The sequence below is a fragment of the Mesoplodon bidens genome (assembly GCF_964165515.1).
Source record: "Mesoplodon bidens genome assembly, chromosome: 2".
Taxonomy (NCBI): Eukaryota; Metazoa; Chordata; class Mammalia; order Artiodactyla; family Ziphiidae; genus Mesoplodon; species Mesoplodon bidens.
In genome coordinates this window covers 167814887-167840262 of record NC_138177.1, presented here as the reverse complement: position 1 = coordinate 167840262, position 25376 = coordinate 167814887, and the positions used below count along the sequence as shown (strand labels likewise).

The window sequence follows — 25376 nt, the reverse complement described above, 5'->3', positions numbered from 1 at the left end:
TTATTTAACCTTGTATATCCCAATATTATCAAACATCTAATCAATATTTTAAAACTACTGAGGTATTTCACACTCTTTCATTTTGTGCTACATCTCTGAGTTCCCGCAGGTATGTTACACATACAACACATCTCAATTCAGACCAGCCACATTTCAAGGACTCCATAGCCACATGTGGCTACCATTTGGCGAGCACAGGTCTAAATGCTGCTGGGCGGTAAAAGGCCTGCTGAGGGGTTTGGACTTTCATTCGCCTTAGCTGGTGAGAGGCCACTGAAGGTCTAGGCAGAGGTCAGCATGGTCAGATTTGTTGCTAGAAAGCTCTCTGGGGTAGCTGTGCAGCCGATGGGCTTTGAAACAGAGAGTCCCTTTCCATCCTCTCCACTCTGGCATGGAAAGGTCACACTCGGCATACTCCACTCCCCCTGGCTGTGCGGTGTGACGGGTGTGGAGACGGGCGCCCTGTCCCCAACTAAGAATCTCCCTCCTTTGGCGAACGTCAGAGCCTGAGGTCCCCAGCCCGCCAGCAGCCACATCCTCCTCTGCGACTCTGAGCTTCTCTTTCCCGAGGCAGTCAGTGCTCCCTGAACAGCATGGCATCTGCTGTGGTTTGTAGCTAAACAGACATGGCTCTGGGCAGTTTGGAGAGAAAATGAAGTGCCTATTAGCGTGTTTTGCAGTAGCCCCACCTGGCCAAGCACCTTGCCGGCTCAAAACACACTGGCCCGTGGAGGCAAATGCTGGCACGCTGGCCCCCGCCCTTGCCCCTGCACAGCCCAACCCCGCCCCCGGGGTACCCAGGTGCCCCTGGCACGCTCAGTCCCTGGCACACTCACTCCCTTCCCCACAATGCTCTCCTGCTCACTTTCATATTTCCTTGGACCCCAGACTCACACGTGCCCTGAATGTTCCGCACACCCTCAAAGCCTGCTTCATGTGCCCTCTGACTCTTCAAGGAGGCTGGGGTGGGTGCTGGGAGGCCCCTGGTTTGGGAAGCAGAAGACTGGGTCCCAAGCCTGCTCTGGTAGCTCTGTGACTTTGGGTGAGTTACTCGGCGTCTCTGAGCCTCAGTTTCCTTGGGTGTAAAGCGGAATGGGCGTGACGAGGGGTAAATGAGATTATGAATGTGAAGCCCCAAGCACAGTGCTAGACACAGACGAGGTCCCAAAAGGGAGTGGTGGTGACCGTGAGTGGTAAGTACATCGCCCCCCACCCCAGTTCCTTGAGAGCCAGGCCGGCTTACACACCCAGGGCCCCTGCATTCTCCCACCTCCACACCTGCCATGCTGCTGGGGCCCGTCATCCTCATGTGACAGGGCTCGGACTGCACTGACACTGGAAGATTTGGCAAAACTGGAGGACCGTGGGCTCAGCTCTGGGGTGGGAGGCATCAGTGATCCACGGGAGATTCTTCAGAGACAGCACTGGGGGCTCTGCCCAGGACAGGTCAGCACTGAGAAGACCCTGATCCAACATCAGGCCGACTTCTCCGCCGGGCACAGCAGACACAAGGCCCACAAGACGTTCAAGGGCTCCCGAAATGTTTTAATTTCTTTTAAAATCGGCGGGCGGGGGGAGAATCCCATTTTAGGGCAGAAGAAAATGTTTCCATTTTTTTCTCACATCAGAAAAAATAAACTGTTTAGAGCTCATGACACTTTATTACAGTGAAAGCAGCCCTGCGGCCACACTGCGGCCCTGACCAATTCTTCATTCCTTCAAATGCATTTTTGGGGCAGGGTACGTCCCATCTGTTCTTTTTTGTTCCTTATGATCTTGTCTGGTTGCACACACATCTTTTTTTCCCTGAGATGAGGAAGATGAGGCTCATGGAGGGTAAATAAATTGTCTATAACTTAGAGGTGACGGAGGTGGGATTTGAGTCCAAACTCGTTTCTTCCCTAGACCACGCTATTTGCAGATTCATCATCTAATTTGATTTACAGCATAAGGGCAGGATAATCAGCTTTTTTTTTTTTCCTCACTGCACGGCTTATGGGATTTTAGTTCCCTGACCAGGGATTGAACACGCACCCTCGGCAGTGAAAGCACGGAGTCCTTACCACTGGACCGCCAGGGAATTCCCAGCCCCATTTTAAAGCTGAGGAAACTGAGAGCTGGAGGAGAAGGGAGCATCTTGCTCACGAGTCCCTTCCTCCTAGTCAGTGAGGGTGGGGAACCAGCCCCTCCTTCTGAACCCTCCCTACTGCCCCTGCCCTGTCCAGAGCCCTTCCTGTGCCCCCCCCACACTGTCCCCACCCTCTGCCCTCCCTGTGGCCACGCCCTGTGCGGCCACCCTGCACACGTGTCTCCCCTGCCCTTCTTTCCCACCTTCCTCCTTTTGTCCGGTTTCCCAGCCCTTAGAGGGGCTGCTCAGGTCTGCACAGCATCCACATCCCGCCTCCTAGCAAAGCTGGGGGCTGGCGCTGCCACCTGAGAGGGAGGGAGGAGAGAGAGAGCGAAGGTTTAGATGAAACCGTGGGTCTCCCAGACAAACGCCCCTCTGTATCTCGGGGCCTGTTGTGACTGGCTGCGGGCCAGCTCTCCCCGTGGGCAGCTTGAATGGCTGGGATTGTTCCCCCGCCTCCTGTCCTGTCTGCCGCCCAGCGCCTGCCGCCCAGCGCCTGCCAGGCCCCAGCTCGGGCAGGAAAGGGGAGGGCTGTTCCTTCTGGAATGGAAGGTGTAGGAGGCAGGCGAGCCTTGGGGAGGGTGAGGGGCCACGTCCTGAACCAAACGGGGAGGCGGGAGAGTCACACAATGGAAGGAGCATGAAAGAGAGGTCACCAATCCCCACCGTGCACTTTGCAAGAGAGCAAACTGAAGTCCAGACAGAACAAGTGACTTGCCCAAGGTCACACAGCAAGCAAGTAACAGAGGTAAGACTCGAACCCTGGGCTCCTAACTTCCAGCCCAGGGTTCTTGCTGCCCCCTACATCAGGCCTCCCTGTCAGGGTATTGGTGGTGACCCTGCTGAACAGGTGATGTAATGAGCTCCGTAGCCCGGGACACTGAGACTCAAAGAAAGAACATCACGTGATAAGCTTACACAGAACTAGGTTCCCTCGAATTCTGTAGTAAAGTGCAGGTGCTCCAGACAGAGTTTACATCCTTAACTCATTCATTACAAAGACCTTGAGGTTAACCAAGCCTTTGGAAAAGGCGGAGGGAGAGGCAGAGAATCAAAGTGAGGCCCCTGAAAGGTCAGCGTTAGGGGTAAACTCAGATGATTGGATTTTGTAGGACGGCATTTGCCTGGGTTCTTTTAAAAAATAATAATAATAATAAGGAGTTAGCCAGGGGCACTGGGGGTCAGGGACCTGGTTCCGAGGAGACTTGGTTTTTTCCCTGCACTCCCACCCCCATTTTTTTTCTTCCAGAGGTTCACAGTGGCCTGCCCATGGTGTATACAACTCAGGTACATCTCTATGTTCTTGCTTTCATAGGTGGCAACGAGAAGTAACTCAGAAACCTCAGTTAGTGTGTTTTAGAAACTTAGTGCAGTTACCAAGCGGGGTGGTTGAGGGCAAAGCTGAGGGGGAAACGCAGGGCCCGGTGGCACCTCATCGTGCTCACGGGCCAGAGTCCCTTCGGGTTGTCTTTGGTTCTTGCTATTGTTATTACTGATCTTGTCTTGAATGAATCAGAAAGGAGTTCTGGAAAACGTACCAAATGAACTACCAATGGACCTTCCCGTCTGTGTGCCCTGGGCATCCCCGCCGGCCCTGAGCTTCCCTGTTCGTAAGGAGAAGGCGGTGGACTCAGCAGTTTTCAGACTGGCTTCCACCAAATCCTCTGATCACAGGAGTTGCCTCCTAGGGCCATCGCAGAGGGTGTGGGGACGAGTGAAAGAGAAATTGTGGGGGGAGGAGTAGAAGGGAACAGTTTGGCTCCTTAAACCTTTTGGAGGAGCTGAATTTTCCATCATAAGTTCATCCCCCAAACTCTCCAACGGAAGAGTAGATCTCCTTTCACTCTGGACAGACACATAGAAAGTCTACTGGTTTCACTTTTTCCTGGCTGGCAGAATCCCCCTGCACCTCCCTCCTCCCCCTAGTTGGACTGGCTACCCCCAGGCTGCTGCGGGGCGCCGCCCTGGGCACTCCTCGATCCCTGGGTCCCTTGAGCTTCTCATGTTCATTCGCTCCTGCACGTTAGTGGGGCAAGTCCTCCAGGAGCATCCCAGGAAAAGGTGCATGGGGTGGGGTGGATTTTTTGTGAAGCTTCCTATGTCCCAGAATTGTTCTTCGACCCTTACACTCGATACTAGTTTGGCTTCTGTCCGCTTCTAGGCTGGAGATTGTTTTCCCTCAGAATTTTGGAGAGTTACCTCAGAGCTTCCCTGCTGCTGCTGTGAAATCCACTGCTGTTCTGGTTTCATCTGAGTGTTAATCCTTTTATTGGTATTTGACCTTTTTTGTTGTTGTTGTTATCTATAGATGTGTGTGGGATAGTCTCTTTAGGCCCTGTGTTCTGAAAGGTCATGATGATGAGTCCCACTGTGGGTCTTTTTTATTCATTTTTCTGGGGACTCCGTGAGTCTTCTCATTCTGAAAATTCATGTCCTTCATTTCCAGGAAATTTCCAGGTATTCTTTGATAATTTCCTCCCCTTGATGTTTTCTGCTGAATCACTTCTGGAATTCTTACCATTAGAATGTTGGACCTCCTGGAGTAATTTGTTTTTGCCCCTTTTCTCTCCCAATCTTTTTTTGTTCCACTTTATGAGACATTTCTTCAACTATCTTCCAATACTTCTATTGGATTTTTAAATTTCTTTTGTCATATCTTAAATATCCTAGCACTCGTTCTTGGAATATTCTTTTCTTATAGCATTCTGTTCTTGTTTTATTAATGTAGTATCTCATCTCTATGAGGATGTCGAAGTTTTCTTCTGCCCTTTGAAGGGCCCTTCTGCCCTTCTGTCTCTATTTGCTTTAAATGCCTCCCTCTGTTCATTTGTTTGCTGTCTGTTCATCGTGTTTGAGGCTTGTACCCTCAGAGGTCTGTTGACCCTTAGCTATCTGTTCCTATTTAAGAGTAAGCCACTAGAAAACTCATTGAATAAAAAAAGTTCAGGGGAAGCTCTGAGTGTGGGGGCCGGCTTATCAGCTAGTGGCCTCCCCATTGGCTGATTGACAGGAACCTGGTCATTTCGTTGGAGGATCGTGTAACATCAATCAGTATCTGTCAGTCTGTTCTCTTTAGCTGGTCAGTCTCCCAAGAGCCTCTAATTTCCTGCCTGGAGGTTAAGCCCAGTGGCCCAGGGGGTTAAAGGGGCTAGATGAGCCCCACAATGCAGGACTTTACCTCAACGCTATTTTTCAGCCAGAGATTAACCACCACCTTCCTTTTCCTTAAGTCTCAAAGTCAAATGTGCCTATGAATCACCTGGGAATCTGGCTAAATAAAAGGCATATTCTCATTCAGCAGGTCTGAATGGAGCCTGAGATTCTGCCTTCCGAACAGGGTCGGAGGGTTGCCAGTGCTGCTGATGCAAGGACCACACTTTGGATGGCCAGGGTCTAGAGCCGTGCCGTCCAGTGGAACTTTACGCAGTGGTGGACATGTTCTAGACCCACACTGATCAATACAGGAGCCACAAGCCCCAGTGGATGTTAGCACTTGAAATGTGGCTAGTGCGACTGAGGCACTGAGCTTTTAATTTTATTTAATTTTCCTTAATTTCATTTAAATTTAGATGGCCAGAGGTTTGAGCCTCAGCCTTTGCCAGGCTGCTAAGTCACACTCACCCATCAGCTTTTCCAGCTTTCAAAGTTTGACTGGCCTCTCTCCAATGTGGTTGTCGTCTCTCCTTTCTCTTTGGCCTTATGGATCCAAACGTCTGAATTCCTTTACTGTCATTCTCAGAAGGAAGCAGAGATGAAGACTTGTGTTCCATCTGCTCTGTTGGACCAGAATTCCCTCCTGCATTTTTAATTTTAATTTTTTATTTTATTTTATTTTTAAAATTTATTTATTTATTTATTTTGGGGTGTGTTGGGTCTTCGTTTCTGTGCGAGGGCTTTCTCCAGTTGCAGCGAGTGGGCACTACTCTTCATCGCGGTGCACGGGCCTCTCACTGTCGCGGCCTCTCTTGTTGCAGAGCACAGGCTCCAGACGCGCAGGCTCAGTAGTTGTGGCTCACGGGCCTAGTTGCTCCGCGGCATGTGGGATCTTCCCAGACCAGGGCTCGAACCTGTGTCCCCTGCATTGGCAGGCAGATTCTCAACCACTGCGCCACCAGGGAAGCCCCCTCCTGCATTTTTTAAAAGACAAAGATAGATCCCACACTTTGTGTCTCCCAGGATGAAGCAAACCAGAGTTTGTCCTTCTTACCTGTCATCTTCCTCTGGGCCCAGAGAAACCATCTCTGAGTCACTGCAGAGCCTGAGAGCTGCTGGAGGAGGTAGAAGCCTCTGCCTGTCTGGGGGGAGAGCCCTGCTCACCCACTCGGTGTGGTTTCTCTATTCTGTAAAGGGAGGGGTGGGCTCATGGAGGGGCCAGGCAGCCAAAGGACATGCTTGCAAACCAGAGCTGGGCAGGGAGTGGACCCATAAAACTAAAGACATTCTAAGCCCTTGGCAGGGAGGAGATTTGTCTATTCAGGCAGCACAGGGCAGGAGGGGAGGCAGGAGTGGATTAAGTACAAACCTTGGGGTCTGACAGATTAGAGTCTGAATCCTATATATTAGCCCCCTCAGCAGGGAGGAGATTTGGACAGGAAAAATTGAGAATGGTCACCATTTAATTGTGCGAATAAATCCCACCGATGGGACCGAATCCTGGCAGGCAGGAGCTGGAGTAGGGTGGTTCTTCAGGACAGGATGAACTGCAGATGTATTTGTAGTTAGTTTGGAAGTAGGTGCTGAGACATGTGAAATCGGCTCGTGCAGCAGGGATGGAATCAGGCCTGCCCCGTTGCCTCCTGAGCCCACGCCCCACACCCCTACCTAGCTGGCCCAGTGTCTTCAGGACCCCTTCTCTGCTTCTCTCACGGCACCAGCACCTCTCATGTACTACCTCCTGATGTGTGCTCATGACCACCACTCCCTGGACGTGTCTGATCAACCTCCGCATTCCCCACAGCACCTGGCCTGTGAGATGTGTCTGTTCAGGCAGGGCAGGGGAAGCAGGTGTGGTTTGAATACAAACCTTGGGGTCCAACAGATAAGAGTCTGAATCCTATATATGAGGCAGAGTAATGCCCCCTCAAAGATAGCCACATCCTAATCCCCCAAACCTGTGCCTATGTTACCTTGCATGGCGAAAGGGACTTTGCAGATGTGATTAAGTTAAGGATTTTGAGATGGGGGATTATCCTGGGTTACCTGGGTGGGTCCAGTGTAATCACAAGGGTCCTTATAGGAGGGAGGCTGGAGAATCAGAGAGAGAGAAAGAGACGTGAGGTTGGGAGCAGAGATCAGAGAGAGAGAAGAAGATGCTACACTGGGGACTTCCCTGGTGGTCCAGTGGTAAAGAATCCGCCTTCCAATGCAGGGGACGCAGGTTTGATCCCTGGTGGGGGAGCTAAGATTCCACATGCCTTGGGGCAACTAAGCCCACGCGCCACGACTACTGAGCTCACGCCCCTCAACGAGAGAGCCCACGTGCCGCAAACTACAGAGCCCACGTGCCCTGGAGCCCATGCGCCACAGCTAGAGAGAAGCCCATGCGCCTCAACAAAGATCCTGTGTGCCACAACTAAGACCCAATGCAGCCAAAAAAATAATAAAAGAAAAAATAATAATAATAAAAGTTTTTTTTAAAAAAAGAAGAAGATGGTACACTGTTAGCTTGAAGAGGGAGGTAGGGGCCACAGGCCACGGAATGCAGGTGGCCCACAGAAGGTAGAAAAGGCAAGGAGACAGAGTCTTCTCTAGAGCCTTGAATGGAGCATGGCCCTGCCAACGTTGTGAGTTTAGCCCAGTGAGTGTGATTTTAGGCTTTGGACCTCTAAACTATAAGCAAATAAGTTTGTGTTATTTTAAGCTGTAATTTGTAACAGCAGCCATAGGAAACGAATGCATACTAGCTCTGCCATACATTAGCACTGGGATCTTGGATGAGTTACTTAACCTTTCTGAGCTTCATGCCTTTTTTATCTGGAAAATAGAGAAAAGGTATGTGAGAAAATATGTATGAAGTACTTAGCATGGTAACTGACACATAGTAAGCATTTGCTAAATGGTAGCTGCTGTGTTTGTGGGCATCATAATTGCCATGATCCTTGCTGTTATTGGTCGCCTACCCACACATGTAAGTACAGGCTGGACATTTTCCTGTTTGTCTAGACCTTTATGGAGAGAAAGCGTAGGAAGCTGTTATGAGACAGGCCCATAACTCAACTCCAGTAGTTCTCAACCAGGGGCAACTTTGCCTCCCAGAAGACATTTGCAAATGTCTGGAGGCATTTTTGGTTGTTGTAAGTGGGGGATGCTACTGGCATCTGGTGGGTAGAGGCCAAGGATGCTGCTAAACATCCTACAATGTACAAGATACCTCCACAACAAAGATCTGGCCTAAATGTAAACAGTGCCAAGCTTGAGAAACCCTTCCATTCTCTGAGGTTTTGTGGTAACTCTTGGGCTCAAAATAACAACATGTAGTAAAAATAGTGAGCAGGGTCCTGCTGCAGCAGGGCTGCTGACCCTCGGAGTGCCACCAGGAAAATCGCTTACCTCCTGGAAGACTTGGCAGCCACCACAGTGTGGAGGTAGATCTGAATTTGGGAGTCAGCGTCTCCACTCATTTGCTGTAAGACTTTGGGCAAGTCAGTTAACCTCTCTGGGCCTCCATTTCTTATCAGCAAAGTGGAGATAAAAGACCCGCCTTGTCTATTGGTTAAATGAGAAAACTTATGGAAGGCACAGCGCCTGAGTCTTCATTAGCGTCCCCTTAAAAGTTAGTTTCCTTTCCTTCCTGATCAGAATGTCGGGGTGGAATTATTTTCCTCTGACATATTCACTTAGGGGCATCAACTCTTTAACCTTGTGCCTATTTCCCTAGGGGACAGTGGGACACCTGGAGATTTATGTAGCAACTCAGGTGTAGTTTAAGGACTCCGTGGCTGGGCCCTTGGCTTGAGCCCAAAGACTGAGGGGCAAATGGAAGGCACAGGTCACGTTCCAGCTCTCGGTCAGTCTCAACCAAGATACCCACTGGTCTCTTCCACTGACTCCTGGCACGGCCTGTACCACCCTATTGGCACTAGGTGTAAATCTGCCTTGTGACAAGTTTCATCTGGGATTTCTATTTATAACTCTTCGTCCGTGAAACTTATCAGACTTTCAGGTCTTGGGCTAGAAGCTCCTTGAGGCACCTTTCTTTACAATGTGGGCCACAAAAATAAGAAACAAAGGATGTTCAAGCCAGAAATTGACAGATGGGTAAATAAGACTTAGTAGATGTGGTGGGCCTGGAACCCAAACTTCCAGAGCCACGGGCCACTGCCTTTTCCATAGGACTTCAATCTGATGTTGGTCAGCCACCTCTCTGATCAAGCTGGACCAGGCATGAGGGGGGATGAGCCCCACTAAATATTGATGGAAGGAAAGATTCTTTTCAATTTTTTTTTTAAATTTTTGACTGCGTTGGGTCTTGGCTGCTGCACGTGGGCTTTCTCTATTTGTGGTGAGCAGGGGCTACTCTTCGTTGCGGTGCACGGGCTTCTCATTGCAGTGGCTTCTCTTGTTGCGGAGCACGGGCTCTAGGCGCGTGAGCTTCAGTAGTTGTGGCACGCGGGCTCAATAGTTGTGGCTTGCAGGCTCTAGAGCACAGGCTCAGTAGTTGTGGTGCACGGGCTCAGCTGCTCCGCGGCATGTGGGATATTCCCCGGACCAGGGCTCGAACCTGCATCCCCTGCATTGTCAAGCGGATTCCTAACCACTGCACCACCAGGGAAGTCTCAGCAAAGATTCTTAAGGGAAATAATTCCGTTTCTCATCCTCTTTGTCTGAGCTCTAGATACACGATCCCCATGGCCCATCTCTGAATCGTCTCAGAGCTGTGTACATGGTGGACGCTGGTTGAATGAATGACAGGGAAAATGGACAGAACAAGTGGGAGGATGAATGCGTGCACAGTGGGTGGGTGGGTGCATGCGTGGATGGGAGGATGGCAAAGTAGATGGATGAATGGAACAAGAAATGGTCTTCCTAATTTCTGGGAACCAACCACAGGGAACATGTATTCAGTATGTAATTGTGTGTGGCCCCAAGTTCAAGATGGCGTTATGCCAACTCAGACCCCACCTTTGGAAGCTGTGACACACAATGGGACAGAGCCAAGCACACGCAGGGTAGATGGAGCGGGGGGAGATGATGTGGAACCCAACAGGAACGGAGGGCGTAGGAGGGGCCAGTTAGGATTCAGGCAGACTGGGGTTGCTCTGTACCCAGCAGAGCACTTGGAGGTTCCTAAGGGTCCCGTGTGCAATGCTGCTGCCATGTCAAAAGCCCTCTGTGGAGTTCTTCTCTGTTTGTTCTGGTCTCACCAGCCTTCCAGCCTGAACTGTGCACACTGTCTCCCAATATCCCCCAAGTGGGTAGCTACAAAGAAACATGAGCTTTTGGAAGACACTGGTTCTTGAGGTAAGCTATGAATGGCTGGTCCATGCACTAGAACCACAAGTTGGAAAGACCCTTAGAGATCATCTCCAAACTGGGCCATTTTACAGGTGGGAAAACCAAGGTCCAGGGAGGGGAGATGACTTTCCAAAGTTGTATGGCAAAGAGTAACAAAGGGGACCCAGGTGTCCTGATTCTCACCCCAAGTTATGAGTTCATTAGTGCTCTTTTGCTGCACCCAGCAGCCCCCGTGCCCTACCAGTCCCATTAGGAATTTTGCCTCCCTGGCGGTGGTCTCACTATTTCCTCTGTCTCTACCCTCAGTGGAAATGAAGGAGAAGGTCAAACCTCTGGAAGTTCTGAGGTATCCCTCCTCACATCCCCTCCTTGGGACATCAGCCTTCATGGCCTGGCTCCTTGACCTCCCTGTTCATACTTGAGCTTGAGCAAATGCAGCAAACACTTGGCCAGGTGGAGAACTGGGGTCTCCAAGAAGAGGCGGGAGAACACAGACTGGGGACAGTAAGGAAAGGAGAAGAGAGGCTGGGTTGGACATTCACCCATCACCCACCATCCAGCAGGCACTGTGCTGGACAGTTATAACATCTCACTTATTCTCCCCACGAGATAGGGAGTGTTATGCCTGCTTTATAAATGAGAACACTGAAGCCTAGAGAAGTGGCTTGGCTTGTAGAGCCAGTCAGCAGGGAGCCCAAGATTAAAACTCAGGGCTACCTGACCCCAAAGCCCTTGCTGGGTCCTGAGTTCCTAGACAACATGCTCTGTGAGTTCTCAAGAGCCACCCAGCAGGAGCTGGAGTTTCTCTCCTGAGGGCCCAATCAACAAGGTCAAGGCTAACAGGGATCAATGCAAAGTCCTGCCCTTAAGTTCAAAAAGACAGCTGCACAAGAGTGTAATGGGGGGCCTCCCTGGTGGCGCAGTGGTTGAGAGTCCGCCTGCCGATGCAGGGGATACGGGTTCGTGCCCCGGTCTGGGAGGATCCCATATGCCGCGGAGCGGCTGGGCCCGTGAGCCATGGCCGCTGGGCCTGCGCATCCGGAGCCTGTGCTCCGCAACGGGAGAGGCCACAACAGTGAGAGGCCCGCATACCGCAAAAAGAAAAAAAAAAAAAAAAAAAAAAAGAGTGTAATGGAGTCCTGGTTACTGGACCGCAGCTCATCATAATACTGTCACCATGCATAATGCGGCTGTTATTGCCTTCTAGTTCCATAGCACTTTGAGTGTAGAAAGCCCTTGTACTTACCGATCTTAGGGCTTTGACCGTAAACAAGCACAAGAATAAGTCAGAAAAAGGTTTGCGGGTGTCCCGACAGGGTATGGGTGGAGCAGTGTGCTGTGGCTGCCTGTAAAGCTAATGAGCTATTTGTCTGCATTAATCCAGTGCAATATCAATAGGTTTTGTGTGCAGCCACTGTGCTAAATATATCACATTTTATCTCATTTAATTCTCACACAACCCTATGAAGTTTGTAATTCCTGTTTTACAGATCGGAAAACTTAGAAGTGAAGAAAGTTGACAGAGGTCACACAGCTAGTAAATAGTAGAATTCAGGCTCAGGTCTGATAATTGTCAAGAAAAATGTCACTCTGGAGAGTTCAGGCCCCCTCTGGAGTCATGTATCCAGTTTGGGGTGTTATATTTAAGGAAGACATTGACATACAGAGAAACAAGGAACCCATCCATGAGGGAGACTATCACCCTAAATATTGTTTGAAGGAGCTGAGAATATTTATCCCGGAGAAGAAAATCATCAGAGAACATACAGTTGCTGTTTTCAAGGGCAGAAAGCTCCTCTACTTAGAAACAGGTTGGGTTCACAGGACATTTGCCAACGATTTGTTGGTTAAGTCCAAAAGGACATACTATAGCCAACTGCTATTGCCACCTACTGGTGGGAGGTAAAATTGATGTGCTGATTTCAGCTACTGTAACTGTTGCATTCATAGAACTTAACTTTTCATACATAGAAGGGCTTTTAAGCATGATCATTGTCCTGTGTAAGAAGTAGCAGATTACCTTTGTGGGAAGAGAATTAGGACCAATGGGTTAAAATCACAAGGGGAGAGCTTTTGGTTCCAAAATGAAAGTTAATTTTCTGATAATGAAAACATAATTTTCAAGGGACTGCTTGAGAGTAGTGAGGTTCTTGTCTGTGGGAGAAACCAAGTCATGCTGAATCTCCCATCTCTCAGGTGAATGGGAGAAATCGATCCCAATGTTTTGGTGGGTCTCAGGCATTCATGGCTTACCTATTCTGAGCTATACTTGGACGTTTGGGTAGGGGTCTGCCAGGGTTGATAGCATCTGGGTTGTCTTATCCAGGGAGGAACTTTTAGGCTAGGCCAGAGGGAAGGGCGGTACCACAGGGGCAGAGCAGAAGGGGGAAATATTTTGGACAGGTGGGGTCTGGCAACATTTATCCTCCAGTTATGGCCCTTACACTTGACCAAGGAACAGTCAGAGAGGGGTGGTTCAATGAGGTTCATGACCCTCCATCACGTCCCAAACTGACCTCCCACATGGGGCCATTTGTAAACAACCCAAGGAAAAAGTTTCTTATAGATTCTGCAAATGAGATTAAGGCTCTGCTGGAGACAGGGGTTCAGAGTATAGGCAAGGTCAGGGACCAGTCAGGTAGGACCAGTCTGGCTCAGGGTTAGATCAAGGGCTCTGGCTCTCTCTGCCACAACCTGTGAGGTTTTTCTCATCAAAGCCCTACATTGATTTGGTCCCCAGATTCACTGGGAGGCAGTCCAGTGAGAGTTTATGGAGAAGGGGCTGTGAAATCAGACAGACCCTAGCTTGAATCCTAGCATGGCTACATATTAGCCTAGTGAGCTTAGATTGATTTCTTCTCTGATCTGAGTCTCGGCTTCCTCATCTGTAGAGTGGGCACAGTGACTGCACCCTCCTAACCAGAAAGGTATGAGGATTAAATGAGACCTCCCAAATAAATCACTGAGTGCAGTGCCTGGGGCACATAGTATATTGTTATTATTATTGTTATTACTTATTAAATTAACCTCTGTCAGTAAAAACTAGCTTCACCCTCCCTGTATGCTCCCCCATTTTCTGTGGCCATGGATCCTGGTCATGGGCACATTTGATACTGAAATCCCCTGCTGGATCTCACTTGGTTAACAAGAATTGCAGGGGCCCCACACATGAAAACACCCACATCCTTGGCCATCAATGCTCCACCACCCTCCCTCCCACCTTCTCTGATGTGGCAGGAACAGAGACGTAATTTAGAGCCCTCGGTCCTTAGATGGGGCAAGATATGCTCTGGGATTACTCACTGTTCTCTCAGAAAGAAGCGTAGCTGGGGCCATCTGGAAAGGAGTCACACCTGGAACTTGGTACCCAGGAGGTCACCCTGAAGGACCTGCAGAGGAGCCTGTGTCCTGGTGGCCCTAGGTGGCTCCATTACTGGTCAGTATGTGTCTGTGAGTGCATGTGTGCGGGTTCCTGTAGTGACTGTTCATTCTCCTCCTCCCCACCGATGTGTACCAGGGGCAGGTGGTGTAGAGGGAAGGATACAGTCTTTGAAGTTTTTAGAGGCAAGTTCATACGCCAAGCCTGCAGCCTCCAGGCCGTGTGAGCATGGAAAGTCTCAGGGTCCTCATTTGAAACAAGGGGAGAGGAAAACCTACTCTACATGGCATTTGCTAATTAAATCAGAGGATGGATAAAAATATCTGGCACAAGGTCTTGGCATGTGGCAGACACTCGGATGGTGGCTTCCGTCATCTCTGTGCATGTTGGTTTAACGGGAGATGTGTCCATGGTAGGGTTTAGTTTATCTAGTGATTATGCCATGTCTCTCTCCTTAAATGACCTTTGACCAATGGCCACCTATTTGCCTCTTCTTTCTGTTTTTGTTTTTATTTTTTTCTCTTTTTTGTGTTTAAAAGGAATTGTGAGAAAGCGTTACTGGTGAGTGTTCTCAGCTTGGTGGGGATAGAAGCAGAGCGGCTGGGCAAATGCATATTAAAACTCTTTATGTGCTGAGATGGGGAGTGTGTGTATGTGTGTGTTGAGGGAGGGGTTCAGCCACCTCTCCTTAGGAGTAGGAGTGGGGGTCGGGGTCTGGGGAAGACTTTTATTCCATGTTCTCAAATTGGTCCATACCTATTTTTTTAATATAAATTTATTTATTTATTTTTGGCCGCATTGGGTCTTCATTGCTGCGTGTGGGCTTTTCTCTAGTTGTGGCAAGCAGGGGCTACTCTTCGTTGCGGTGCGCAGGCTTCTCATTGCAGTGTCTTCTCTTGTTGAGGAGCGCGGGCTCTAGGCGCATGGGCTTCAGTAGTTGTGGTGCACGGGCTTAGTTGCTCCATGGCATGTGGGATCTTCCCAGACCAGGGCTCGAACCCGTGTCCCCTGCATTGGCAGGTGGATTCTTAACCAGTGAGCCACCAGGGAAGCCTGGTCCATACCTATTTTTATAGAAAGAATTTTTTTTTTCCTGTTTTGAGCTCCTGTCTCTAATTAGCTCAGCAAGTATTCACTAATACCCACTAAAATCCTGAGGGCTATCTACCATTTACTGAGCACTTAAAAGCACTTTCCATACTTAACCTTGATCCCTCATTTCCCTTGGGAAAAGCGACCTCATTTTACAAGCAGCAACCCCAGCTGGGAGAGGTTCAGCCACTCACTCAAGTCCTCCCACTGGCAAAGGTGAGAAGAGCCAGACAGGAGTGAAAAGAACCAGAAACGGTCTCTACCTCAAGGACCTGACCATGAACGTGGAAAGTTGACTGCCAGACACAGTAACTGAGATACAAGCTGTGGTGGTGCTTCTTTGCAGGGCACTGCTATGGGAGCATGGAGGGTAGCATCGCTAATTCTATCTGGCGGGAAGTCTTCCTGAAGGTGACTGGACTGAGTCTGGAAGGTTCTGTTCCTTTTGGAGGGGGAGCGGGCAGTGGAGCATGGCCAGCAACCCGGGTCTGTTTAAGGTAGTCGGGAGACAGGAAGTCCAACCAGGCTGAAAGGTTGAAAGGTTGGCCGGCGTGGGGACATCAGAGTCACAGACACGTCCTGTAGGAAGCCTGAGTTGTGAAAGTCCTGGGGATCGGGTTTTGGGGAGGAGGGGACAGACGAAGCTGGGGGTGGAGCAGTAGTTTAGGCAGGATCTCAAGGCTTAAAGGAGGGCAGAGAAAGTAAAGGCAGAGCCTATCCTGTGGATCAACAGGGCCTGGCCACACAGGGTCGTTCTGTGGCCCTTGTTGGGAGGGTTGGCAGGGGAACAGGTCATAGCCACCAGAGCCCCCAGCCTGGCTGCAGATGACCTGACCCCACTGGAGGGGTGCTGACCCCTGTTTCCATCATGAGCTGGCAGAGTTGGGGGACCTGGGAGGCCAAAGCCTGGGGCCGCAGCCCAGAGACAGCAAAGACCAGGAACGACGGGGGAGGATGGAGTGGCCCGTTGTCCCAGCAATTGGCAGAGGTTGGTAGGAGGAACAAGGAGGCTGAAATGGAGGGTGGAAACAGCCAGTGAAGGGCTTTCACTGCCAGATATACAAGTGTGGGTACCAGGGAGATGATTGCTTTTTGAGCCCGAGAATGCGATGGTCAAACCTACTGTCCCTCTCGCTCTCACCAGAACGTGAGCTTCCGGAGGCAAGGAGTTTGCCTTTGGGCCAAGCTCCACGTCTTCGTAGCTGTGTGACTTTGGTCGATTCACTCAACCACACTGAGCCGTAGTTTCTCAGCAGCAAAATGTGATGGTTGAGAGCGTTAAGTGAGCTGACAGATGGCATTTGTGAGGACAGCCTTGTGCATGGGAGATGCTCTCTTCCCACTGAGGGTTCAGCGCAACCACACCTGTGTTCTCTCTCCTCCAGCCCCAACCCCAAACTGCACTCATCCTTCAAGGCCCATTCAAATTCATCTCCTCCTTGAAATCACTCTTCACAACCCAATGGCTCAGGTCACTGACTGCTTCATAATCAAGGAACCATACTTGTTTCATTTGCTTTTATTCTTTCCTCCTTAGATTGTAAAGCTTTGAAAGCAGGAGCACAATTTCACGTACGGTGGTGGGGTGGCCAAAGTCCCACAAGCATGGGAAGTAGACGCCCAGGGTTCAGTTCTTCTAGGGAAACTTGGGGCTCCACATGGCACTGGGGGCTTCAGTTTCATCAGTCAAATGGCAACAATAACCTCCCTCACAGTTTCCAGAAGATCAATGTAGACATTCTGTGTGAAACATAGTTAGGAGGAGTTGAATAGATATTGTTGAATGAATTGAAACTGCTTTGAAAAATGAAGTTTTTTACAAATGTCAGACCTTATTTTTAATTCCCCATAGTGTATAGTAAAAGGCCTTATCTTTCATTGCTGCTAAGAGAAACTGCATGCTTAAATATTTTCTCCTGTCATCCAGATGAAGACCAAAAGAGGCATCATACGGGGTTGTAAAGGTTACTCTGGTTTTAAATGATATTTCATCTTCCTTCTCAGCAGGTCGAGATGACCACAGCCACCCCTTTGGGGAGTACCACCTTCTTCTCACTGAACATGACCACCAGAGGAGAAGACTTTCTGTACAAGAGTAAGGTCAACTTAGCTTGGCGGCCAGGGGAGCGAGGGCGGGACAGGTGTTGTGGTCAGCTCCTGGGGTTGAGGTCAAGAGCGTGGGCCCTGGAGGCAAACTGCCTGGGTCTCAGTCTCAGTCATATACCAGTTGCCAACTACATGACCCTGAGCACATGACTTCACTGCTCTGGGCTTGATCTCCTCATCTATAAGATGGGAATATTAACAAAGCTGCCACATAGGTAGGTGTGAAAGCTAGAAGGGATAATCCATGTAAAAAACATAGAATAGCCTCTGTGCGTATGAAACATACTAAGTACCTAATGAGTATTATTATTATTGCTATTACTATTATTTTCATTAGGGAGTTTTGGGGCTTAGAAGGTGATGGAAATTTGTATCTCTTGTAAGATGGCCCTACACGAGTCACCTTAAAATGCAGCTACTTTCGTACTAGTTTTGCAAAGCAAAAACATCCCATCAACTTACCAAGGAGTAAATGAATGTAGGTAGGAAGAGTTAGTCCTGGAGAGACATTTGCCAAGAACAAGGGGTCCCTAGAAGGAAAAATTTGAGGACCATTCTTCAGAAAACCAACTGACTGTATTAGGTGAAGTTTGGGTCCATTTCAGTCATCTCAGGTGACTTGGTACATACCTCCATGAATGGAACAGGCCTCCTGCCACACATGGAGCAGTGATAAACAGCTACAGGCTGGGGTACTGGCAGGAAGCTGGGTTAATGGCAGGATGTGGCTCTTCTATGGAGACCCAGAGAGGGTCGCTCTTGGGACAGGGTCCCACATGTTAGCCTGCTCTTTGCTGGGTGGGGAGACCTACAGAGGCCTGCTGAAATATGTCTCAAAACAGTTCTGAGAGGCCCACGTACAGCAAAAAAAGAAAAAAACAGTTCTGAAGTGAAATGCAGGGTAGATAGAATCACTGTCAGCAAGATGGGAATAATACTGTTTTTGTTTAACTAAAAGTCATGGTTCTCAACTAGGCATGGTTCTCAACTAGGCAATTTTGCCCCCTAAATAAGGTTGCCAGATTTAGCAAATAAAAGTACAGGGTACCAATTAAATTTGAATTTAAGATAAACAATTAATAGATTTAATAGATTTTTAGTATAAGGATATACCATGCAATATTTTTTTTTTTTTTTTTTTTTTTTTGGTGGTACGTGGGCCTGTCACTGTTGTGGCCTCTCCCCCTACGGAGCACAGGCTCTGGATGCCCAGGCTCAGTGGCCATGGCTCACGGGCCCAGCCGCTCCGCGGCATGTGGGATCCTCCCGGACCGGGGCACGAACCCGTGCCCCCTGCATCGGCAGGCGGACTCTCAACCACTGCGCCACCAGGGAAGCCCCCATGCAGTATTTTGAAATTATTCATTGTTTATCAGATATTCTAATTTAATGGGTATCCTGTATTTTATCTGGCAACCCTACCACCAGGAGACACTTGGCAATGTCTGAAGACATTTTTGCTTGTCACAACTGGGAGTGTGGGAGGAGAAGTGCTACTGGTATCTAGTGAGTACAGGCCAGGGATGCTGGTAAATACCCTGCAAGGCACAGGACAGTCCCCACAACAGAGAATTATCCAGCCGAGGTTGAAAAACCCACTGGACTCCCCAGGAAGGAAAGAAAAACAAGTAACTCCATGATGGATTCCCCACCCCCTCCCTTTTTCCCTCTGTCTTTCTTCCTATGAATAAATGCACAGTTGTTGTTGTTTTTTAAGTAAACTTTTTATAAAAGCATTACATATGTTCCAAAAAGTGCCCAAATGATAAGTGCACAGCTGGACGAATTTTCACAAAGTGCACACAGCTGTGTAGCCAGCCCCCCAGATGAAGAATCAGGCCACCATCAGTGTTTCAGAAGTTCTGGTGCCCTTTGCAATCACTATCCCCCACCCACTCAAGGGAACCCACTGTTCTGACTTCTACCACCATAGATTAATTCTACCTTGGTTTTGAACTTTGTATTCATGGAATCATACCACACATACTCCTTTGTATCTGACCTCTTTTGTTCAATGTTATGTCTGTATGCACATATTTAATGGTTGCAACATAATGTATATGTATGTATATGTGGATGTGTATATAATATCATATTCTATATTCCACACTTTTCTATCATCGAAAGTGTTCCATGTACCATAGGCTTCATAATTATTATTTTAATTACAGTATATTTCATGGATAAGTGTGCCATACCTTATTAAACCCTTCCCATATTTAGAATATCAATAATGTAATAAACATTTTCATTCATATAGCTTTTTCTGTATTTGGGATTATTCCCTATGATCAATACCCCAGAATCAAATAGATCGGTTTAAAGTATGAAGCTTTTTTATGATTCTTGATGTTTTCAATATCAATTCTGGCAAGGCTGTTGATCTTGAACCTAATATTAGAGTTTGACTTTGGAACTGGGAGCTGATATTGAAATTAGAATCTGAGATATTAAGCTACAAGGACATTCATCATAGCCTTGTTTTTAATAGTGTAAAATTGAATGCAACATAAATATCCTCAGTAAAGAATTGGTAAACAAATTATGGCACAGGCAAACAGTGGAGTACTCTACAGCCTTCAAGAGTTATGAAGAAAAATATGTACTTACATAACAAAAGGATCAGGGTATTTTGTTGTAAAACGATATATGGAATATGGTTCCATTTTTATCAAGTGCATATTTTTCCATATTTATGAATATTTTCTTAAGATGGATTTTCAGACATAGGATTAATAAATTATTCTAAAAGATGATAGATAAATATGCATATATGCAAAAACATGATCCCATTGGTGAATGTATACATATGTAGACTATCAGTGGTTCTTGGGGTAATGAGGTCTTCGTCTTCCCCTCCTCTTTGGCTTGTATGTATATTTTCAAAAGTATCTACACAGGGCACAGGGCTATTGTTGTTGCCCATGTGTGTCCTGTAGGGAAAAAAATATTATCTACGAAGACCACATATTACTTTTATATTATCTGAAAGAAGGAAGGATGTTTTATTTCACAAAAGAAGTTCAAAGCTATCTTGGGGATGATAAAAGCAGGACTTAGCCTCAGGCAGGATTTTGGCAGGGCAGGTGCTGAGGATATGGCCCTCCAAGTCCCATTGGAGGTAGAGGTACACTGCCACTCTAGATGTGACTCTGTCCTGGGGTCGGCAGTGAGTGTGCCAGGATTTCACATTCTCTCCTCCTTGACCCAGTGAGGATGCCAGGTGTTGTGTCTTCCTCCCAGCCTCCGAATCCTTCCTTGCATTTCAGTTTGCACATTAGCCATCTCCACTCCTCTCTTCCTCGTAGGTTCTGGAGCCATCGTTGCTGCCATTGTGGTGGTTGTCATCATCATCTTCACCGTGGTTCTGATCTTGCTGAAGATGTACAACAGGTATGGGATGCCCTGGGCTTTGGAACTCTCTGGTCCCTTCAGTGATGCCAGAATGAATGGGAACTAATGTTTGTGGGTGCCTATTACGTGCACAGCAGTATCTATGAGTCCATCATCAAATGCTCTAACCCTTTGTGGGTCCTTTTTTGCTGTCTGTTCTACTGGAAGAACTTCACAGTGACCATATATTTTTGTATTTGGAGAAATATTTTTAAAATATAATAATATAATGACAATGATAATAACCTTGAGCTGTGTAGTAAACTCTTACATGTAATTTACAGATAAGAGAGGAGTGTTTCAATCCTCTTCTCCTGGAGAGCCCTCTGCTAGGTTGTATTGTGTGGACCACATGAGTATTTGAGGTGACAAATACTGAAATGCACATACCTGCGACTTTACTTTCTGGGACCAAATAAGAGGAAATAGAAGCATATAAATTGATTGTAAGAAGAGTAACTGCTGTGTTATCACCTGTAGTCACAGCTTTGCTAGAAGATTATTCTTTTCAGTGAATAAATCAAAATTAAAAGACTAAATTCAATTATATCATAGAAGACCTGGAAGCCATTAAAAAATATTGTAGAAATGTATAAATTGCTGAGGAAAGTTGTTTACAACATATTGTCAAAATTTACAAAGCAGTATGTACATCTTTTTTTTTTTTTAAGTTTATTTATTTATTTATTTTTGGCTGTGTTGGGTCTTCGTTTCTGTGCGAGGGCTTTCTCCAGTTGTGGCAAGCGGGGGCCATTCTTCATCGCGGTGCGCGGGCCTCTCACTGTTGCGGCCTCTCCCGTTGAGGAGCACAGGCTCCAGACGCGCAGGTTCAGTAGCCGTGGCTCACGGGCCTAGTCGCTCCGCGGCATGCGGGATCCTCCCAGACCAGGGCTCGAACCCGTGTCCCCTGCATTAGCAGGCAGATTCTCAACCACTGCGCCACCAGGGAAGCCCCATTTTTTTTTTTAATTAATTTATTTTTTGGCTACGTCAGGTCTTAGTTCTGGCAGATGGGATCTTTCGTTGCGGTGAGTGGCTCTTCATTGCGGTGTGCAGCTTCTCTCTAGTTGTGGCGCACAGGCTCAAGGGTGCGTGGGCTCAGTAGTTGTGGTGCGTGGGCTTAAGTACCCTGCCATATGGGATCTTAGTACCCCTACCAGGGATTGAACCTGCGTCCCCTGCATTGGAACGTGGATTCTTAACCACTGGACCACCAGGGAAGTCCCTAAAGCAGTATTACATTATGATCATACACATGGGTTACGCACATGCACCCAGGAAAAGTTCAAATGATATACCACAAGGTGTTAACAACCAGTATGTCTGCATGATGGGATTGCTAGTAGGTTAGTTGGTTGGTTGGTTTTTGCAAGGTCAAGGGGTGTGCTTCTTTATTTCTGCATTGTTCTTATAATAATATTAATGTATTTATAAGGGTAGCTAACATATATTGATCTCTTACTATGTGCTGGGCATGGTTCTAAGCTCTTTACGTGTATTAACTCATTAGGTCTTCATAACAGCACCACAAAGTGGGTGCTTCTATATCCCCAATTTTATAGGTGTGAAACATGCACAGGAAGATTAAGTACCATGCCTGAATTTACTCAGCCCTAATTGGCAGAGTTGGGATTCAAACCCAGTTCATCTCGTTTCAAAGAAAATACTCCCACCAGCACACATATAATAACAATAATAACATTTCATATGTTATTTTTTAAAATCTTTGGGCTGTTACAGTTTGGGTCTATTTCAAACCAGGAAGTGACATCAGACCCCAAGTTCTACCCGCCATTCCCTCCATCATTGCTGGAGCTCTAAACCCCTTTTCTAGGTTGAAATTTGGATGGAGACTCTACTCACCCCATCCTGTTTACAATGATACGTGGGCTGGGAATTGAGAAACCTGGGTTCAGTCTTTGGTCTGTCAAAAGCAGGCAAGTTATTTAGCCTCTCTGTGCTTTGATTTTATCATCTTTAAAATGGAAGTGTCTCTAAATAGACATTTCTCCAAAGAAGACACGCAGGTGGTCAATAGACACATGAAAAGATGCTCAACATTGCTAAATATTAGAGAAATGCAAATCAAAACTACAATGAGGTATCACCTCACACTGGTCAGAATGGCCATAATTAAAAAGTCTACTGGACTTCCTTGATGGTCCAGTGGTTAAGAATCCACCTGCCAATGCAAGGGACATGGGTTCGATCCCTCCGGGAAAATCCAACAAGCCGTGGGCCAACTAAGCCCATGCACCACAACTACTGAGCCTGTGCTCTAGAGCCCGAGAGCTGCAACTACTGAAGCCTGTGCACTCTGCGCCCACGTGCTGCAACTACTGAAGCCTGCACGCTTAGAGCCCATGCTCTGCAATAAGAGAAGCCACCGCAATGAGAAGCCTGTGCACCTCAATGAAGAGTAGCCCCCGCTCGCCTCAACTAGAGAAAGCCTGTATGCAGCAGCGAAGACCCAACTCAGCCAAAAAAAAAAAAAAAAAACAGTTAAAAATAAAAGTTAGGGCTTCCCTGGTGGCGCAGTGGTTGAGAGTCTGCCTGCCGATGCAGGGGACACAGGTTCGTGCCCCGGTCTGGGAAGATCCCACATGCCGCGGAGCGGCTGGGCCCGTGAGCCATGGCCATTGAGCCTGCATGTCCAGAGCCTGTGCTCCGCAACGGGAGAGGCCACAACAGTGAGAGGCCCGAGTACCACACACACAAAAAAAAGTCTGCAAGTAATAAATGCTGGAGAGAGTGTGGAGAAAAGGGAACCCTCCTCCACTGTTGGTGGGAATGTAAGTTGGTACAGCCACTATGGAAAACAGTATGGAGGTTCCTTAAAAAACTTAAAATAGAGTTACCATGTGATCTAGCAATTCCACTCCTGGGCATATATGGAGAAAACTATAATTCAAAAAGATACTTGCACCCCAATGTTCATAGCAACACTATTTACAATAGCTGAGACATGGAAGCAACCTAAATGTCCATTGACAGATGAACGGATAAAGAAGATGTGGTATGTATACACAATGGAATACTACTCAGCCATAAAAAAGAATGAAATAATGCCATTTGCAGCAACATGGATGGACCTAGAGATCATCATACTAAGTGAAGTAAGTCAGAGAAAGACAAATATCATGATATTACTTATATATGGAATCTAAAATATGATACAAATGAACTTATTTACAAAACAGACTCACAGACATAGAAAACAAATTTATGGTTACCAAAGGGAAAAGGCAGGGGTTGGGGGAGAGGGATAAATTAGGAGTTTGGGATTAACAGATACAAACAAAATAGATAAACAACAAGGTCCTACTGTATAGCACAGGGAACTATATTCAATACCTTATAATAACCTATAATGGAAAAGAATATGAAAAATATATATGTAACTGAATCACTTTGCTGTACACGAGAAATTAACACAACATTGTAAATCAACTATACTTCAATAAAAGAAAAGAATAGGGGGACTCCCCTGGTGGCGCAGCGGTTAAGAATCCGCCTGCCAGTGCAGGGGACATGGGTTCAAGCCCTGGTCCAGGAAGATCCCACATGCTGCGGGGCAACTAAGCCCATTGGCCACAACTACTGAAGCCCGTGCGCCTAGAGCCCGTGCTCCACAACAAGAGAAGCCACCTCAATGAGAAGTCCACGCACCACAATGAAAAGTAGCCCCCACTCGCCGCAACTAGAGAAAGCCCGCGCACCACAACGAAGACCCAACACAGCCAAAAAGAAAAGAAAAGAATAGGCAGAAATTCTAATTCAACAACAACAAAAATGGAAGGTTCTCAAAGTGTGATAATTGTGTTATGGTTACATTGAAGAATGCTCTTGTTCTTAGGAGTATTTAGGGTTGAAGTGGCATGATGTCTGCAACTAACTCACAAATGGTTCATGATTTTTTAAAAAACTGTGTGTGTGTGTGTGTGTGTGTGTATGTCTGTTTGTGTGTAAATAGGGCAAGTAAAAGAAAGCAAATGTGGCAAATTGTTAACAATTTGTCAGTTGTTTAGTGAAGGGTATTCAGGTATTAGTTGTACTATTTGAGTAACTTTTCTGAGGATTTGAAATTTTGGATAAAGAAGCATGATAGGTCAACAAGATGAAATTTCATGTAGACATTAGAATGAATGATTGTTGTTAGTTATTGAATTTTATGGCATATGAAATGAAAGCCAGGATATATGTTTTAAGTCCATTCTCTTCTCAACTATGCAAAAAGTTCTTCAATATTTCTAGCAATAAACTTAGCAAGCATAATGAGGCTACAAAATTTCACTCCCATTACAACTTTGAACAGAAAACTATGTAATATTTTCATTTTGTCTTCAAAATAGCCACCTATCTGCTACTTTACTCATTCATTAATAAGAAAAAAAATAAAATTAAGTATCCAACCTAGGTTAAACAAAAAAACTGAAGGGTCAGACTACCTGATGTCTAAGATCCCTTCCAGTTGTAAAATTCTGTGATTGGCAATTAAGCAACATGATTTAATGATGCTCTATATTAATTTCATCACTGGAGCTGTAGTCACAGAGCTCATTCCCCAAGGCATACGAGGGGCAAGGCTCAGCCATGCGTGTGTATCTCATTACAGGAAAATGAGGACAAGACGGGAGCTGGAGCCCAAGGTCCCCAAGCCAGCCTCCCCTTCTGCCCTGGGCCCAAACAGCAACAGCAGCCAACACCCTGCAACTGTGACCTTCAGCCCTGTTGACATCCACGTGGAGACTCGGTGACCCCCCCATCCTGGGTGCTGTCTCGGCCACTGTCCAAAGAGCCTTCAGTCAAGACCAGGAAGCACAT

The 25376-nt window shown here is 47.2% G+C and overlaps 1 protein-coding gene across 1 annotated transcript; it reads left to right on the top strand.

The window, feature by feature from the left end:
- The first annotated feature begins 16967 nt into the window (after window positions 1-16967).
- Window positions 16968-25376, top strand: NCMAP (non-compact myelin associated protein). Its single transcript, XM_081224960.1, has 3 exons — window positions 16968-17148; window positions 20468-20552; window positions 25168-25376. The coding sequence occupies exons 1-3, from the start codon at window positions 17034-17036 to the stop codon at window positions 25307-25309; spliced, it is 342 nt and encodes a 113-aa protein (XP_081081086.1). The 5' UTR covers window positions 16968-17033; the 3' UTR covers window positions 25310-25376.

Bases quoted from the DNA above. Each gene is read 5' to 3' on its own strand.
- NCMAP (XM_081224960.1), top strand. From the start codon at position 17,034: ATGATATTTCATCTTCCTTCTCAGCAGGTCGAGATGACCACAGCCACC. The intron at 17,149-20,467 runs GTAAGGTCAACT...TCTTCCTCGTAG, and splicing joins AGAAGACTTTCTGTACAAGA to GTTCTGGAGCCATCGTTGCT. The intron at 20,553-25,167 runs GTATGGGATGCC...ATCTCATTACAG, and splicing joins TTGCTGAAGATGTACAACAG to GAAAATGAGGACAAGACGGG.